This window comes from Phyllobates terribilis, unplaced genomic scaffold, assembly GCF_046119375.1.
Source record: "Phyllobates terribilis strain yellow unplaced genomic scaffold, ASM4611937v1 Scaffold_7__3_contigs__length_470593459, whole genome shotgun sequence".
NCBI lineage: Eukaryota > Metazoa > Chordata > Amphibia > Anura > Dendrobatidae > Phyllobates > Phyllobates terribilis.
This window is the reverse complement of record NW_027362767.1, coordinates 276,130,907-276,150,050: the sequence shown is the minus strand read 5'-3', so window position 1 is coordinate 276,150,050 and position 19,144 is coordinate 276,130,907. Positions and strand designations below refer to the sequence as shown.

Genomic DNA, 19,144 nt, shown 5'->3' with positions numbered 1-19,144 from the left:
TGATATCCTGCATGGGGCAATATATAAGGGGGAGTGACATCCTGCATGGGGCATTATATGGGAGGTGACATCTTGCATGGGGCATATATGGGGGGGCAAGTGACATCCTGCATGGGGCATTATATGGGGGGGAAAGGGACATCCTGCATGGGACATTATATGGGGGGAGAAGTGACATCCTGCATGGGGCATTATATTGGGGGGGAAGGGACATCCTGCATGGGACATTATATGGGGGGAGAAGTGACATTCTGCATGGGGCATTATATGAAGGGTGACATCCTGCATGGGGCATTATATGGAGGGGAAGGGATATTCTGCATGGGGCATTATATGGGGGGTGAAAGGGACATCCTGCATAGGGCATTATATGGGGGGGAGAAGTGACATCCTGAATGGGGCATTATATGGAGGGAGATGTGACATCCTGCATGGGGCATTATATGGGGGTAACATCCTGCATGGGGCATTATATGGGCGGGAGAAGTGATAGCCTGCATGGGGCATTATATGGGGGGGTGACATCCTGCATGTGGCATTATATGGGGAGTGACATCCTGCATGGGGAATTATATGGGGGGGAGCAAGTGACATCCTGCATGGGTATTATATTGGGAAAGAAAGGACATCCTGCATGGGGCATTATATGGGGGGGGGAAGTGATATCCTGAATGGAGCTTTTTATGGGGGTGACATCCTGCATGGGGCATTATATGGGGGGTGACATCCTGCATGTGGCATTATATGTGGGGGGGAAGTGACATCCTACATGGGGCATTATATGTGGGGGGGAAAGTGACATCCTGCATGGGGCATTATATGAGGGGTGACATCCTGCAAGGGGCATTATATGGGAAGGGGAAGTGACATACTGCAGAGGGCATTATATGGGGGGAAGAGACATCCTGCATGGGGCATTATATGGGGGGAAAGGGACATCCTGCAGAGGGCATTAAATGTGGGTGAGAGGTGACATCCTGCATGGGGCATTATATGGGGGGAGAGGTGACATCCTGCATGAGGCATTATATGGGGGGGAGAAGTGACATTCTGCATGGGGCATTATATGGGGGGGAGAGGTGACATCCTGCGTGGGGCATTATATGGGGGGACAAGTGACATCCTGCATGGGGCATTATATGGGGGAGAAGGGACATCCTGCATGGGGCATTATATGGGAGAAGTGACATCCTGCATGTGGCATTATATGGGGGGAGAAGTGACATCCTGCATGGGGCATAATATGAGGTGTGACTTCCTGCATGGGGCATTATGTGGGGGGAAGTGATATCCTGCATGCGGCATTATATGGGGGGAGTGACATCCTGCATGGGGCATTATATGGGGGGTGACATCCTGCATGGGGCATTATATAGGGGGTGACATCCTACATGGGGCATTATATGGGGGGGAGAAGTGATATCCTGCATGGGGCGGGGACAAGTGACATCCTGCATGGGGCATTATTTGTGGGGGGAGTGACATCCTGCATGGGGCATTATATGGGGGGAGAAGTGACTTTCTGCATGGGGCATTATATGGGGGGAGAGGTGACATTCTGAATGGGGCATTGTATGGGGGGAGAATTGACATTCTGCATGGGGCATTATATGAGGGGGGAGAAGTGACATTCTGCATGGTGCATTATATGAGGGGTGATATCCTGCATGGGGCATTATATGGAGGGGAAGGGATATCCTGCATGGGGAATTATATGGGGGGAATGGGACATCCTGCATAGGGCATTACATGGGGGGCAGAAGTGACATCCTGCATGGGCATTATATGGTGACATCCTGTATGGGGCATTATATGGGGAGTAGAAGTGATAACCTGCATTGGGCATTATATGGGGGGAGTGACATCCTGCATGGGGCATTATATGGGGGGTAACATCCTGCATAGGGCATTATATGGGGGGGAGGGACATCCTGCATGGGGCATTATATGGGGGGTGACATCCTGCATGGGGCATTATATGAGGGTGACATCCTGCATGGGGCATTTAATGGGGGGGAGAAGTGATTTCCTGCATGGGGCATTATATGGGGGGGGAGTGACATCCTGCATGAGGCATTATATGGGCGGTGACATCCTACATGGGGCATTATATGGGGGGGAGAAGTGATATCCTGCATGGGGCGGGGACAAGTGACATCCTGCATGGGGCATTATATGGGGGGGAGAAGTGACATCCTGAATGGGGCATTATATGGAGGGGAGAAGTGACATCCTGCATGGGGCATTATATGGGGGGAGAGGTGACATTCTGAATGGGGCATTGTATGGGGGTGACATCCTGTATGGGGCATTATATGGGGGTGACATCCTGTATGGGGCATTATATGGGGGGGAGAAGTGATAACCTGCATTGGGCATGATATGGGGGGAGTGACATCCTGCATGGGGCATTATATGGGGGGTAACATCCTGCATGGGGCATTATATTGGGGGTGACATCCTGCATGGGGCATTATATGGGGGGAGATGTGATTTCCTGCATGGGGCATTATATGAGGGTGGGAGTGACATCCTGCATGAGGCATTATATGGGGGGTGACATCCTGCATGGGGCATTATATGGGGGTGACATCCTGCATGGGGCATTATAAAGAGGGGGGGTGACATCCTGCATGGGGCATTTTAAAGAGAGGGGGTGACATCCTGCATGGGGCATTATATGGGGGGAAGGACCATCCTGCATGGGGCATTATATGGGGGGAAAGGGACATCCTGCACAGGGTATTATGTGGGGGAATAGCCTGCATGGAGCATTATATGGGGGCCAGTATCCTGTATGGAGGTTTATATGGGGACCAGTATCCTGTATGGAGCATTTTAATGGGGCCAGTATCCTGTACAGAGCGTTTTATGGGGGCCAGTATTCTGTATAGAGCGTTATATGGGTGCCAGTATTCCGTATGGAGCATTATATGGGGGCCAGTATTCTGTATGGAGCATTTTATGGGGGCCAGTCTCCTGTATGGAGCATTTTATGGGGGCCAGTATATTGTGTGGAGCGATTCGCCGGTTTCTGAGCTATTGTAGAATTTACAATAGATATCACTCATGTAATGTAAGAAGTGAAATCTTTGGCATTGGGCTATACCTATATTTCTCTGCGGTATCTGTGCTTCATGAATGGTGGTATGTGTTAAAGGGGCCCACTGAGACTCTTTCGCCCGGGGCCCAAAAAAACCTGGAGCTGGCCCTGCCTGTATACACGCTCACCATGCAAGACTCCATTGCAGAACAAAAAGCATGTTCAAGTGCATTTACAGTTTGCTCAACAGCATTTAGACAAGCCTGTGAGATACTGGGAGATTATAGTCTGGTCAGATGAGTCCAAAATTTAACTCTTTGGATGCCATAATAGACATCATGTTTGGAGGCCAGAGGCTGTACTGAGACATTCTTGATAAAAATCTGCTGCCATCTACCAGGATGATGAAGATGAAACGAGGGTGGATATTTCAGCAAGACAATGATTCCAAACACACAGCCAAGGATATTCTCAATTGATTTCAGAGAAAGAAAATAAAGCTGCTAGAATGGCCGAGCCAATCTCTTGACTCGAATCCAATAGAAAATATATGGAAGGAGCTAAAGCTCAGAGTTCATAGAAGGAGAACACAGGACCTTCAGGATTTGAAGAGTGTTTGTGTGGAAGAATGGGCCAAAATCACACCTGAGCAATGCCTGCGACTAGTTTAAACTATCATCACCAGAGCTGCCACTAGGAATTTCGGGGCCCCATACTAGTAAAATTTTTGGGCCCCTTGAGACTCCGCCCAGGCTCCACCCCAGCTCCGTCTCTACCCCTCGAACCTTCCACAGTCCCATCGCCCACTCTTGGAAAAACTCCACTTCTGCACCATGTCCTCACCAATCGCACATTAACAGTTCCCATCGAACACCATTTGGATTTTTTTTCACCACTTAAATAAAAAAGAACCTATACATGTTTGGTATCTGCGAACTCGTAATGTCCTAGAGAATTATAATGGCAGGTCAGTTGTAGCATTCAGTTAACATGGTGAAAAAAAAAAAACAACTGTGCAATTGTACTTTTTTTGCAATTTCACCACACTTGGATTTTTTTCCCAGTTTTTCAGCACAACTCTTCCTGCAAAAAATAAGCCCTCACATGGCCATGTTGACAGAAAAATAAAAAAGTTATGGCTCTGGGAAGAAGGAGAGCAAAAAATGAAAATGCAAAATGCTCCGATCATGAAGGGGTTAAAAATCAATAAATTCTAGGATATAAATACACCCCAAAACATAACTCAAACTGTGATAATGTAACAAAAAATATAGTAGTCAAGAGTAAAAAAAAAGGAGGGGGGCATCCTATTTGTCAACCATTCATGTTCCTACCTTCTGGTTGGCACCTTTTTGACATGCAATCGTCGACTGTTCTTGGTTGTCCTTGTCCACAGGGCTCGGCAGCCCCCTCACAGGACCTCGCAGCCCCCTCACAACTCCCTCATAGGGCCTCATATCCCCCTCACAGGGCCTCCCAGCCGCCTCACAGGGCCTCACAGCCCACTCACATCCCCCTCACAGCACCAGGCAGCCCCCTCAATACAAATGCTGCCTGCTGCCGCCGGCTGTCCCGCCTCCTGGTCCCCGGGCCCCAGTCCACCAGATGCAGTGACGTCCGTGCACGTGTTGCACGCACGCTGCCCTGCTCCGAAATGAAAGTGAGCGCGCAGCATGCGTGCATATCACGTGACCGGCGGCGTCACTGCGTCAGGACCATGATGCACCCTGTACCTGGCTCGGTAGTTTAAAGATATAGCGCATATTTCCGGCCGCTGGGTCCGGGGGAAGGGCGGGTGCATGTATGTTGCTGATGATTAGAACTGTGCGTACCTGAGGCCGGTGGCCCCGTGAGTAGAAGCAGAGAGAGGAAAGGCCCGGGCAGGCTGCCCGCGGGCCCGCCGGCCAGGCCCTCCCTTCTTCCTTCTGCTCATAGTAGTAAGGGCCGAAATGCCCTGATGGCGGCCCTGATCATCACCCACAAAGGCTTTTGTACTAAGTATTAAAAAATTTCAGTAAGCGTGTTCAATATTTTTTAACTGTGTCATTTCTCATTACTACACATAATTAAATGTATGGACACCTAGGGTTTGGTTTATTTGCCTGTGTGGATTGGATGTGTTGTTATCGACATCTGGTGAGAATTACATGTCAATAGCACCTTTAGAAATATATTTACTTAGAAAATTGGTGATGTGTTCAATACTTGTTTCATCCGCTGTAGACGGCTTAGGAGGGTTATTCCTACTGATTCCCTGCAAAAAAACAGTCACATTGAGCACAAGAAGCTAACAATTCCGAATAGCTTAAGATTCATGTATGAAAGGCTGTAAAGAAATATTTTGTGTCTGTCTCCGCCTGGAACTCAAAGGAGTATTACAGTTTTATATTGGAAGACTAAAACATATCTTTGTACTACCATGTTGGCCAGTGACAGAAAAGAATAATAAAAATTGAGAGTCCTAAGAGGTTGCTATCTTTTAAAGGCTAACTGAGAAGGTCTGAAAAAATATCATGCTTTTGAGACTTCTGAAGTCTCTTCAACAGGTTTCACATAATATCTGAAGAGTAGAAATGAGCAGATTGATCCATGGAAGAATGAGTTTGAGTCGAATTTCCTGAAATGTGTGTTTCATGTAGATTCAAACACTTTTAAATTCTATTTGTGGTTTGCAAACAAAAGAAAACTTGCACGGCACCATTTCCCAACCTGCTGAAACATCAGAGTGGGCTAAAGTCATTTTTCGTTGCTTCTCAGGCCTCCCCATAATGCTTTGCAGCTATGGCATCTTACAGATTGTCAGTGGTGGTCAGTATTGGGCCATCTGAGATCACCGATTCCCAGCAGAGCACAGTTTGTACGGCAGAGTAGTTTTTCATCTCCAGAGTTACTGGGCAAGTCTTTTTCTTCTGTAGTGTGTAAACGCTTATGGTCAGGAAGTTCCTCTCTCAATCTCACCTATAAAGTTTAAATTCATATATTCCCAGGGTAAGTCTCTCTCACCTGTAAAATGTAAGGGTTCTCTTTCTTTCTCCTCTACCCAACATGTATTTTCCAAGCAATTACAAGCTTTCTAGTATTGAGAGTCACGCAAATGAATTTGTTTGACATATCAATTTTTAGGGAGGAAATTCAACAAAGTCAGTGAATTCAAATTTCAAAAGATCTGCTCATCTCTACTGCAGAATCACATATTGGCAGCATGGTGGCTCAGTGGTTAGCTGGGGTCCTGGGTTCAAATCCCACCAAGGACAACATCTGCAAGGAGTTTGTATGTTCTCCCCGTGTTTGTGTAGATTTCCTCTGGGTTCTCCGGTTTTCTCCCACACTCTGAAAACATACTGATAGGGAATCTAGATTGTGAAGTCCAATGGGGACAGCGATGATAATGTCTATAAAGTGGTGCTATATAAGTGAGTAAAATAAATAAATATTTATACACAATATGACATTTTCAAAGGATGGATTTTTAAGTATGTATTGATATCAACTATGTTCTATTGAAGGAACCTCACATTTTAATGATATCTCACATGTTGGAACAGTCAGCGCAATGGAGACGACTAAACTTACAACTATTGGAAAACCTAAAGAAATCACAAGTCTGAAACCTTTTTATTCTGTGGAAATACTCTACACAAATGCAGCAATTGCTCAAAGTAAAGGTAACTATAAAGTTGAAAAATTACCTATATGAAATACTAGATGTTTTGGAAAGCTGCTTGTCAGCAGGAAAGCTGGTTTATATGTATAGGCAGTAAAAACAATAATCAGGACATATATATATTTTAGTGCACAATATAAAATATATAACAATCTTCCTATTCTTTATAAAACCTTTCAGCAGTGAAATAACTTCTAAAAGGTGACGCAACTATTTTGAGAGGAACTGTAGTAAAGAGGTGCTAACACTGAACCACTTTTTAAATAGAGTCATTTATGAATTAGAGATAGCATTTCTATTATATACATTGAATATCCCCCCCCCCCCCAGACACAAATTTATTTATTTTTTATTGTGTCGTCATTTTCCGAGACCCGTAACGCTTTCATCTTTCTGTCGATGGAGTCATATGAGGGCTTAATTTTTGTGGGTCAAGGCATCATTTTTGTTTATACCATTTTGGTATAGATATAATATTTTAATCGCTTGTTACAGCAATTTTTGTAGTATTGCGGTGACTAAAAAAATTGATTTTGACGTTTTTGCATTTTTTTTGTTTTAAGTTGTTTATGAATAGGGTTAAGTATTTTTATGTTTTGATAGATCGAACTTTTGTGAATGTGGCAATACCATATATCTGTATTTTTTTATGATCTTTATTTTTAATGAGGGGGAAAGGGGTTGAATTGAACTTTTATGGGTTATTTTTTATTTTTTTTCAAAATATTTTTTTCTTTACTTTTAACTGTATTTATTAGTCCCCGTAGGGGACTTGAACCTGAAATCATCCGATCGCTTGTGCTATAAACAGCAATACAACAGTTTTTCTGCTTATAGTAAAAATCACTGTCTCCTTTGAAGCCAGGTCACAGGCAAAGTTTAAAGGGAGCTCGGTACTGACAAGCAAGGAGGTCTTCAATAGTGTTGAGCCACCCCCGTAGTGTTCGGGTTCGGTTCGGTTCGTCGAACACCGGGATGTTCGAGGAACTGTTCGTCGAACTGTTCGTCGAACACCTTAGAACACCGTCGAACACCGTTAAAACCAATGGCAGGCAAACAAAAACACATAGAAACACATAGAAAACACCTGCAAAGGTGTCCAAAAGCTGACAAACTGCTCAGAAGACACTCTCTTTAAAAAAGCCGGCCGGCAAATTCAGCAGCGGCATACACCTGTACCCGACAATTTAGACAAGAAGGAATAGAGCATCACACATAGATTAGATAGATAGAAACATGTCAGTCACACATATAAGAAGCACAGTGACAGTGTTGGTTACTGCACTTGTCATTTAGTGTAAAGGATTTATTAAAAAAAATATTAGTGTTTTCATGCACCGTCTCTTTAAAAAAGCCGGCCGGCAATTCAGCATCTGTACCCGACAATTTAGAACAGAAAGAATAGAGCTTCACACATAGATTAGATAGATAGAAACATGTCAGTCACATATATAATAAGTACAGTGATAGTGTTGCTTACTGTACTTGTCATTTAGTGTAAAGGATTTATTTAAAAAAATAATAGTGTTTTCATGCACTGTCTCTTTAAAAAAGCCGGCCGGCAATTCAGCAGCGGTACCCGACAATTTAGAACAGAAAGATAGAGCATCACACATAGATTAGATAGATAGAAACATGTCAGTCACATATATATGAAGTACAGTGATAGTGTTGGTTACTGTACTTGTCATTTAGTATTAAAATAAAGGATTTATTATTAAAAAAATTGGCGTGGGGTTCCCCTTAATTTTAGGCTCTAGCGGAGGTTAAGCAGACGGCTGGGGCAGATGTTTGAAGCCTGGGAAGGGGGTAATACCCACGGAGCTTCCCAGGCTACTAATATCAGCCCCCAGCTGAATACATAGCCTTTACTAGCTATTAAAATGGGGGACCCCCCAAAAAAAATGACGTGGGGTCCCCCCTAATTTAATAGCTAGCAAAGGCTAGGCAGACAGCTGGGGGCTGATATTAATAGCCCAGGAAGGGAGCCATGAATATTGGCCCCCTCCCAGGCTAGAAACACCAGCCGTCAGCCGCCCCAGAAATGGCGCATTCATAGGATGCGCCAATTCTGGCACTTAGCCTTGCTCTTCCACGCTGCCCTGGTGCGGTGGCAGGGGGTAATAGGGTTGGGGTTGATGTCAGCTTATAATGCCAGCTGACATCAAGCCCAGGTTAGTAATGGAGAGGCGTCTATAAGACACCCCCATTACTAACCCCATAGTCAAAGTTAAAAAAAACACAAACACCCAGAATAAAGTCCTTTAATTGAAATAAAGACACAATCCTTTATTGTTCTAAATTAAACCATACTTACCATCACGCCCATTCCAGCTGAAGCCAACGATCTCCTGCAATAAAAGAAAAATAATAAAGCAACCTCATCCTTACCTTTCCATGGTTCCCACGACAGCTTCAGCTCTGCTACATCGAGATGACAGGCTGGACCGCAGCAGAACGCTGCCATCCAGCCTGTCATCCCGCAGACACTGAGAAGCGCAGGCTTGCTTGCGCTGCTCAGCGTCTCTCTGTGACGACATCCAGATGAGCCGAGTTCATGTCCAATGAACTCGGCTCACCTCATGCACGTCACTGACAGCGTGGGAAAATTCTCACGCTGAAGCGCTGATTGCAGGAGAATTTTCCCACGCTGTCAGTGACGTGCAGGAGGTGAGCTGAGTTCATTGGACATGAGCTCACCTCATGCACATCACTGACAGCGTGGGAGAATTCTCCTGCACTCAGCACTTCAGCGTGAGAATTTTCCCACGCTGTCAGTGACGTGCATGAGGTGAGCCGAGTTCATTGGACATGACCTCGGCTCATCTGGATGCCGTCACAGCGAGACAGTGAGGAGCGCAAGCATGCCTGCGCTTCTCAGTGTCTGCGGGATGACAGACTGGATGGCAGCGTTCTGCTGCGGTCCAGCCAGTCATCTCGATGTAGCAGAGCTGAAGCTGTCGTGGGAACCATGGAAAGGTAAGGATGAGGTTGGTTTATTATTTTTCTTTTATTGCAGGAGATCGTTGGCTTCAGCTGGAATGGGTGTGATGGTAAGTATGGTTTAATTTAGAACAATAAAGAATTGTGTCTTTATTTCAATTAAAGGACTTTATTCTGGGTGTTGTGTTTTTTTTAAATACTTTACTAGAAATTCATGGCGGTCATGTCTAATACTGGCGTGACCCCATGAATTTTGGGCTTGGGGCCAGCTGATAATACCAAGCTGGCCCTAACCCCTTTATTACCCAGTGAGCCACCGCACCAGGGCCCTGGATGAGTTGGGTACAGCGCCAGAAGATGGCGCTTCTATGAACGCGCCATTTTCCGGGGTGGCTGCGGACTGCAATTTGTAGCGGGGGGGGGGGCCCAGAAAGCTTGGGCCTCCCTGCGCTGCAGATTCCAGCCCCCAGCTGCCTAGTTGTACCTGGCTGGACACAAAAATAGGGCGAAGCCCCACGTACTTTTTTTTTAATTATTTCATGAAATTCATGAAATAATTAAGAAAAAAAGGCCTTCCCTATATTGTTGTGTCCGGCCAGGTACAAATAGGCAGCTGGTGGTTGGGGGCAGCCCGTTCCTGCCTGCTGTACCTGGCTGGACACAAATATAGTGCGAAGCCCCACTTCAATTTTTTTTAATTATTTCATGAAATTCATGAAATAATTAAGAAAAAAAGGGCTTCCCTATATTGTTGTGTCCGGCCAGGTACAAATAGGCAGCTGGTGGATGGGGGCAGCCCGTTCCTGCCTGCTGTACCTGGCTGGACACAAATATAGTGCGAAGCCCCACTTCAATTTTTTTTAATTATTTCATGAAATTCATGAAATAATTAAGAAAAAAAGGGCTTCCCTATATTGTTGTGTCCGGCCAGGTACAAATAGGCAGCTGGTGGATGGGGGCAGCCCGTTCCTGCCTGCTGTACCTGGCTGGACACAAATATAGTGCGTAGCCCCACTTCAATTTTTTTAAATTATTTCAGGAAATTCATGAAATAATTTAAAAAAAATTGACGTGGGGCTTCGCACTATATTTGTGTCCAGCCAGGTACAGCAGGCAGGAACGGGCTGCCCCCAACCACCAGCTGCCTATTTGTACCTGGCCGGACACAACAATATAGGGAAGCCCTTTTTTTCTTAATTATTTCATGAAATAATTTAAAGAAAATTGACGTGGGGCTTCGCCCTGTTTTTGTGTCCAGCCAGGTACAACTAGGCAGCTGGGGGCTGGAATCCGCAGCGCAGGGAGGCCCAAGCTTTCTGGGCCACCCCCGCTGCAAATTGCAGTCCGCAGCCACCCCGGAAAATGGCGCGTTCATAGAAGCGCCATCTTCTGGCGCTGTACCCAACTTATCCAGGGCCCTGATGCGGTGGCTCACTGGGTAATAAAGGGGTTAGGGCCAGCTTGGCATTATCAGCTGGCCCTAAGCCCGAAATTCATGGGGTCACGCCAATATTAGACATGACCACCATGAATTTCTAGTAAAGTATTTAAAAAAAACACAACACCCAGAAAAAAGTCCTTTAATTGAAATAAACACACAATTCTTTATTGTTCTAAATTAAACCATACTTACCATCACGCCCATTCCAGCTGAAGCCAACGATCTCCTGAAATAAAAGAAAAATAATAAAGCAACATCATCCTTACCTTTCCATGGCTCCCATGACAGCTTCAGCTCTGCTACATCGAGATGACAGGCTGGACCGCAGCAGAACGCTGCCATCCAGCCTGTCATCCCGCAGACACTGAGAAGCGCAGGCTTGCTTGCGCTCCACAGTGTCTCTCTGTGAGGGCATCCAGATGAGCCGAGTTAATGTCCAATGAACTCGGCTCACCTCATGCACGTCACTGACAGCGTGGGAAAATTCTCCTGCACTCAGCGCTTCAGCGTGGGAGAATTCTCACACTGAAGCGCTGAGTGCAGGAGAATTCTCCCACGCTGTCAGTGACGTGCAGGAGGTGAGCTGAGTTCATTGGACATGAGCTCACCTTATGCACGTCACTGACAGCGTGGGAAAATTCTCCTGCACTCAGCGCTTCAGCGTGGGAGAATTCTCACGCTGAAGCGCTGAGTGCAGGAGAATTCTCCCACGCTGTCAGTGACGTGCAGGAGGTGAGCTGAGTTCATTGGACATGAGCTCACCTTATGCACGTCACTGACAGCGTGGGAGAATTCTCCTGCACTCACCGCTTCAGCGTGAGAATTTTCCCACGCTGTCAGTGACGTGCATGAGGTGAGCCGAGTTCATTGGACATGAACTCGGCTCATCTGGATGTCGTCACAGAGAGACGCTGAGCAGCGCAAGCAAGCCTGCGCTTCTCAGTGTCTGCGGGATGAGAGGCTGGATGGCAGCGTTCTGCTGCGGTCCAGCCTGTCATCTCGATGTAGCAGAGCTGAAGCTGTCGTGGGAACCATGGAAAGGTAAGGATGAGGTTGGTTTATTATTTTTCTTTTATTGCAGGAGATCGTTGGCTTCAGCTGGAATGGGCGTGACGGTAAGTATGGTTTAATTTAGAACAATAAAGGATTGTGTCTTTATTTCAATTAAAGGACTTTATTCTGGGTGTTTGTGTTTTTTTTAACTTTGACTATGGGGTTAGTAATGGGGGTGTCTTATAGACGCCTCTCCATTACTAACCAGGGCTTGATGTCAGCTGGCATTATAAGCTGACATCAACCCCAACCCTATTACCCCCTGCCACCGCACCAGGGCAGCGTGGAAGAGCGAGGCTAAGTGCCAGAATTGGCGCATCCTATGAATGCGCCATTTCTGGGGCGGCTGACGGCTGGTGTTTCTAGCCTGGGAGGGGGCCAATATTCATGGCTCCCTTCCTGGGCTATTAATATCAGCCCCCAGCTGTCTGCCTAGCCTTTGCTAGCTATTAAATTAGGGGGGACCCCACGTCATTTTTTTGGGGGGGTCCCCCATTTTAATAGCTAGTAAAGGCTATGTATTCAGCTGGGGGCTGATATTAGTAGCCTGGGAAGCTCCGTGGGTATTACCCCCTTCCCAGGCTTCAAACATCTGCCCCAGCCGTCTGCTTAACCTCCGCTAGAGCCTAAAATTAAGGGGAACCCCACGCCAATTTTTTTTAATAATAAATCCTTTATTTTAATACTAAATGACAAGTACAGTAACCAACACTATCACTGTACTTCATATATATGTGACTGACATGTTTCTATCTATCTAATCTATGTGTGAAGCTCTATTCTGTCTGTTATAAATTGTCGGGTACCGCTGCTGAATTGCCGGCCGGCTTTTTTAAAGAGACGGTGCATGAAAACACTATTATTTTTTTTGATAAATCCTTTACGCTAAATGACAAGTACAGTAAGCAACACTGTCACTGTACTTCATATATATGTGACTGACATGTTTCTATCTATCTAATCTATGTGTGAAGCTCTATTCTGTCTGTTATAAATTGTCGGGTACCGCTGCTGAATTGCCGGCCGGCTTTTTTAAAGAGACGGTGCATGAAAACACTATTATTTTTTTTGATAAATCCTTTACGCTAAATGACAAGTACAGTAAGCAGCACTGTCACTGTACTTCATATATATGTGACTGACATGTTTCTATCTATCTAATCTATGTGTGATTCTCTATTCTTTCTATTGTAAATTGTCGGGTACCGCTGCTGAATTGCCGGCCGGCTTTTTTAAAGAGACGGTGCATGAAAACACTATTATTTTTTTTGATAAATCCTTTACGCTAAATGACAAGTACAGTAAGCAGCACTTTCACTGTACTTCGTATATATGTGGCTGACATGTTTATATCTATCTAATCTATGTGTGAAGCTCTATTCTTTCGGTTCTAAATTGTTGGGTACAGGTGTATGCCGCTGCTGAATTGCCAGCTTTTTATGTTTCACTGTTGGCACTGTTCCCATCGATTTGGGCAATCACTGTAATGCCACAACCACCATGGCTGTGGCATTACAGTGAGTGGCAGACAATCCCTGCATGATTGGTGCTCTAAATAGCGCCAGACATGCAGGACACGCTTTTGGTGCACGAACAGTTATCGAACATAACCTCGAACAGCCAAATTTTTTGCAAATCGTTCGGGTTCGTCGAACAACTCGAACACCGCCCAAAACAGCTCGAATTTGAGATTGGCGAACAGTTCTAGTCGAACACCGCTCATCTCTAGTCTTCAACAGACCCCCTGCTGTTATAGCCACCTATCAGCGCCCCGCGATCAAGTCATGGGTGAGCCAGTGGATGCGCCCCCATGCCGGGGTGCTGTTAATACTACACACCACCCGTAGTTGTTAGAGCAAGAAATTGAATCTATAATTTAGATTTATTTAATATAAATATATCTTAATATAAAAGGCTTCAGAATTCTAACAAGGGTGGGAGCCCAATTTTTCTAATACAATAGCGTCTAGATGAAACTTACAGCATAGAGATTTATTCAGCTACCATTGAACTGCAGCACTGACATAAGCTTAGCTTTGTCATCAAGCTCTGGTTTTACTGGCCACATCATTGTCAATACTAGTAAATTAAGGAAACGTTTTAAGAAATTATTAATATACAGGTGATTACAGCGTGTCGAGTTTGGAAAATCTAAAATATTTGTTTGCTTACATAGTAAAAATAGTTCCCAAGATTAAAATGTACATGGAACATAGACACAAGAGAAGGTAAAAAACTAGAATATCTTTTGTATTTCCCTCTAGCAGTTTCATCTCTCATCTTCTTCTTTTTCTGCAGGTTTTGGGATACCAATATACCTACTTATAATCATTATACTATGTGTTCTGGGCATCGCTACGCTAGTAATTGCCATCATCATCAAAAAGAAGAAAAAGAAAGGTAAATTGTCTTGTCTGTTCTAAATAAAATACTAAATATATATTTCACAATGTACTGAAAGTTTTCAGAGTAGACTACTCAAGGTAAAAAATTACCGTGAAATGCTGAGGGATTTAGCAGGATTTCTTGAGATCTGAATGTCATTGAAGGGACTTCTAAGAAAAAGATTCTAAGGCTGTGTGCCCACTATGCGCTTTTCAAGCGTTTTTTGCCGCGGAATTTCCGCAGCGAAAATGCTTAAAAACGCTTGGTAATACGTGCCTCATGGTCCCCAATGATAATCTGCATGTGCTGTGATCTTGCTGCGGAAATTTCCACTGCGGGTTATCATTGTGGAAAAATATGCAGCATGTCCATTAATTTTGCGGACACGCAGCGTAATTGCCGCCATTGACTTGCATTGAAATGCATAATATCCGTATGAATACATGTGCCCATCCGGATATCATGCGGTTCAATGTGCGGATGGTACCCAGGTCTGGAAAAGAGGAGACTCTCCTCCAGAGCTGGGTACCATAGAACCTGTAAAAAAAAGAATTTAAAATAAAAAATCCTCAGCGATGCGTCCGGTCTGTTGTATGGGTCGCGGTGGTGTGAAAGGACCTGCCATGACGTCATTTAGTCATGTGACAGGTCACGCGACCGCTGACGTCGGCGGTCTTGTGACCTGTCACATGACTAAATGACATCATGGCAGGTCCTTTCACAACACCGCGAGCAGTACAAGAGACCAGATGCAGGGGAGAAAACACTGGGGGCCATCGGAAGGTTTTTATTTTTTACCATTTTTATTATTTTTTTTAACTATTACTTGGTCACACTATATAAATCCATGCCGGTTGCATTGATTTATATAGTGTGACCAAGTTGTCAAGCACTTTTCCAAGTGATGCTAAAATCGCTTGGAAAAGCGCTTGATAACCCGCATGCAGAAATGCATGCAAAGATGCTTGACAAACGCTTCTACCTGGCAGGAAAAACGCATGTAAAATCCGCATGCGTTTTTCCTGCCAGGGAGAAGCGGAAAAAATCAGCAGCATTTCTGCATTGTGGGCACATAGCCTAAGAGACATTGACTGTCAAATCCCGACCTCCCCATTTAAATGATCCCTAAGTTTGATTACATGTTATGAAAACTATTAAAACATTATAGTAAAGTGCACCACAAGCTTATGATGCTTTCAAAGGTGTTACATTGACATACGTTTTCACTGAGAGCATTGAGCAATTATGTTCCATAATTCTGTTGCATTTGTTTTGATTTTAATAAATAATCTGTTTTTCTTGTTTTAGAATACATCTATGACGTGCCCACGTGAGTTCAACTTCTAACCAAAGAGGTTTCTATTAGAGATGAGACAATCCTTTGAAATTCTAATTCGCAAAAGTTTCCCAGAAAATTTGTAATGTGTTAAAAAAAATAAGTTATTTTCATAATTAAAAAGCTTATAAATGTGTAGACCACTCTTAGTTCCCCTTGGAGTTAAGTGAACACGTATTGAGCTCTGTAATGCAAACAGTTTTTTAATGTCCAAATAAATTCAACCTATCTGGCTAGGGAAAAAGGATGGTAACCAAATGTAACCAACAGAATATTTAACAACACACTGCAATATTAGACTTTTTAGGCTACTTAAATTGTATAAATGGTCTAAAAACTATTTCATTTGGGGGCCAAATACATGCATTACTGTTGGTTTATAGACAGGTGGTGCAAACGGAAGAAGCCGTGGCATTTTCACACTGTTGGGTGCAAGAATAATCCATGTTTGGGAGTATAAAGAGCTCTGCACTTTGCTAAATGATGAAGTGATACATTTTTCATAAGCTTAGGGAGACAAAACAGGTGGACTGTACTGTTTTGAATGTGAAGAAGAAATGGACCTGTCAATTAGAATTGAAAAAAAATATTTTTTTTAGGGATCCGTAACCTATTTGCTAATCAAAAAAAGATTATGTAATTCCAAAGGAGTTTTTGCATACTGTCTAAAAATTATTCCCCTTTTTTTCTGGTGTCAAAACAGGAGAACTGGTTTGAACAAGAAAAAGTTATGCCTTATTGTCTCCAAGCCTTTTCAAAAATTAGCCCTATTTTCAAAGCTGTTTCTTTAGGGTACAAAAACAAGAGACTATGCTTCCCAGCATCAGTAGTGCTTTCTACCACTGCGAAATACATAGGGCAACCAGGTAATGTGTGACTGGCATGGCTGTGCCGTGGTTGTGGCAGGAGCAGCACAGTAGAGAGATAGGATGGGGCAGGCAGGGAGATTTTTAGGGTCGTGGCATGCCACACCATGAACGTCATACCTCTCCAGAATGGACTTGTTTTTTTTTTGCAGCTCTGGTTGATACTTATTTCTCATTATGAATCTCATCTACTCTGAGGGGAAACATGTTGGAAAAGTGGATTGGTGATCATTGTCCTACTATTATGGATGAATATCTAAGACCAGTGGGATCACTGTTCATTAAGGTTTTTATAGAATCCTATAGAGACCTCTTAGATTCCCTATCAGAGGAGTGAGATGTATTTTATTAATATGTCTTTGTATATCTAATACCCTATCAGAGGAGTTTAGTGTTTCTACATTATTATTTATAAAATCTAATACTCTATTGGAGGAGTAATAAGTAGTGTTGAGCGAGCACTAAAATGCTCGGGTGCTCGAAGCTCGGGCCGAGCTCACTGAGATACTCGGGTGCTCGACCCGAGCAACGAGCCCAATGTTAGTCTATGGGAGACCCGAACATTTTTGCGGCAGCACCCCCGGCAGTCTGTAGAAAGCCTAAAAAGTGCCCAAAACGATAGTGACAGTGCTCAAATGACATGGGGACAGCATGGGGATCGCCCCTGGAAGCATTTCTGACCCCCAGGTCACTGCTGTCAACAACGTGGTCAGAGGTATTAAGCCACTTTTACAGGCTCACAATAAAACGTTCAAAAACGAAAGTGAAAGTGCTTTCCTGTGAAATATGTTAACCCCTTAACGACCATGGGTCTTTCTGTTTTTGTGTTTTCCTTTTTTGCTCCCCTTCTTCCCAGAGCCAGAACTTTTTTAATTTTCGTTCAATATGGCCATGTGAGGGCTTATTTTTTGCGGGATGAGTTGTACTTTTAAACACCATCACTGGTTTTACCATATCGTGTGCTGAAAAATGGGAAAAAAATTCCAAGTGCAGTGAAACTGCAAAAAAAATGCAATTCCACAGTTGTTTTTTGGGTCTTTTTTTTACCACGTTCACAGATTGCTAAAACTGACCTGCCATCATTATTTTCCAGGTCTTTACGAGTTCATAGACACCAAACATGTATAGGTTCTTTTTTATTCAAGTGGTGAAAAAAAAATCCAAAGCTTGCTAAAAAAAACAAAAAAAATTACGCCATTTTCCGAGACCCTTAGCTTTTCCATTTTTCGGGATCTGGGGCCAGGTGAGGGCTTATTTTTTGCGTGCCGGGCTGACGTTTTTATTGATACCATTTTGGGGTAGATCCGATGTTTTGATCGCCCGTTATTGCATTTTATTGCAAAGTTGTAGCGACCAAAAAAGCTTAATTCTGGCGTTTAAAATTTTTTTCTCGTTACGCCGTTTACTTATTGTATTAATTCTTCTTTTATATTGATAGATCGGGCGATTCTGAACGCGGCGATACCAAATATGTGTATGTGTTTTTTTTTTTATATACATATATTTCATTTTGAATGGGGCGAAAGGGGGGTGACTTAAACTTTTATATATTTTTTATTTTTTTTATTTTTTTAAAAACTTTTTTTTTACACTTTCTGCTTGCTTCTATAGTCTCCTCTGGAGACTAGAAGCAGCAGTTGTCTGATTGCTTCTACTGCATACAAGCGATGAGCAGATCGCTTGTATGCAGGAGAAATGCTCACTTGCTATGAGCGCTGACCACTAGGTGGCGCTCATAGCAATTGAGACATGACATCCACAGGCGTCTGCTGCAGACCCTGAGTTGTCATGCCCACCCATTGGTGACCCGCGATCACGTGACGGGGTCACTGATGGGCGGGGCATAGGACTCCCAGAAGCGCGAGTTAAATGCCACTGTCAGAGATTTAACATGTTAACAGCCGCGGGTGGATTGCGATTCCAATAATCAGCTGACATGTGCTCGCTTCAGTGCGGGCTCACCGCCGGAGCCCCCGCTGAACCAGCCTTCCCGACCTGGTGCGTACTATTACTGACCAGGTCGGAAAGGGGTTAAGGAACATCCTTTCCAGGGTAAAGACTTGTGTATAAGGTAAAATAAATAACCAAAAACAAAAATACTCCTCCACACCTTGGGCTATGTTCACAAGTAGCATTTTTTATGCGTTTTTGCACGTTTGTATTGCTTTCAACCGTGACAAATGCATTCACCGGGAAATGTCATTTTAACATTTTACAACCTTATCTGGCCATGTGCTGTGTGACACATGCATACAGTGCTAAAAAGACATGGGAACAGCATGGGGAAGACCCCTGGAAGCATCTCTGACACCCAGGTCATTGCCTAAAAGTGTGCCCATCAGAAGTGATCCTTGCCGCATCAGAAGATGCAGACTTGCAACTATCCCCGTGCAAGTCCTTGTCCCAGGGCAGT

At 44.1% G+C, this 19,144-nt stretch overlaps 1 protein-coding gene across 32 annotated transcripts in view; it reads left to right on the top strand.

Moving 5' to 3' along the window:
- VSIG4 (V-set and immunoglobulin domain containing 4) overlaps nucleotides 1-19,144 on the top strand; it is a 791,917-nt gene that overhangs the window by 734,698 nt on the left and 38,075 nt on the right. For all 32 annotated transcript variants that reach the window (XM_073640892.1, XM_073640887.1, XM_073640903.1 and 29 more), the window contains 3 exons: nucleotides 6,550-6,708; nucleotides 14,443-14,544; nucleotides 15,838-15,859. In XM_073640892.1, the coding sequence (XP_073496993.1) occupies nucleotides 6,550-6,708; nucleotides 14,443-14,544; nucleotides 15,838-15,859 (283 nt within the window). The remainder of the gene's footprint in view (nucleotides 1-6,549; nucleotides 6,709-14,442; nucleotides 14,545-15,837; nucleotides 15,860-19,144) is intronic.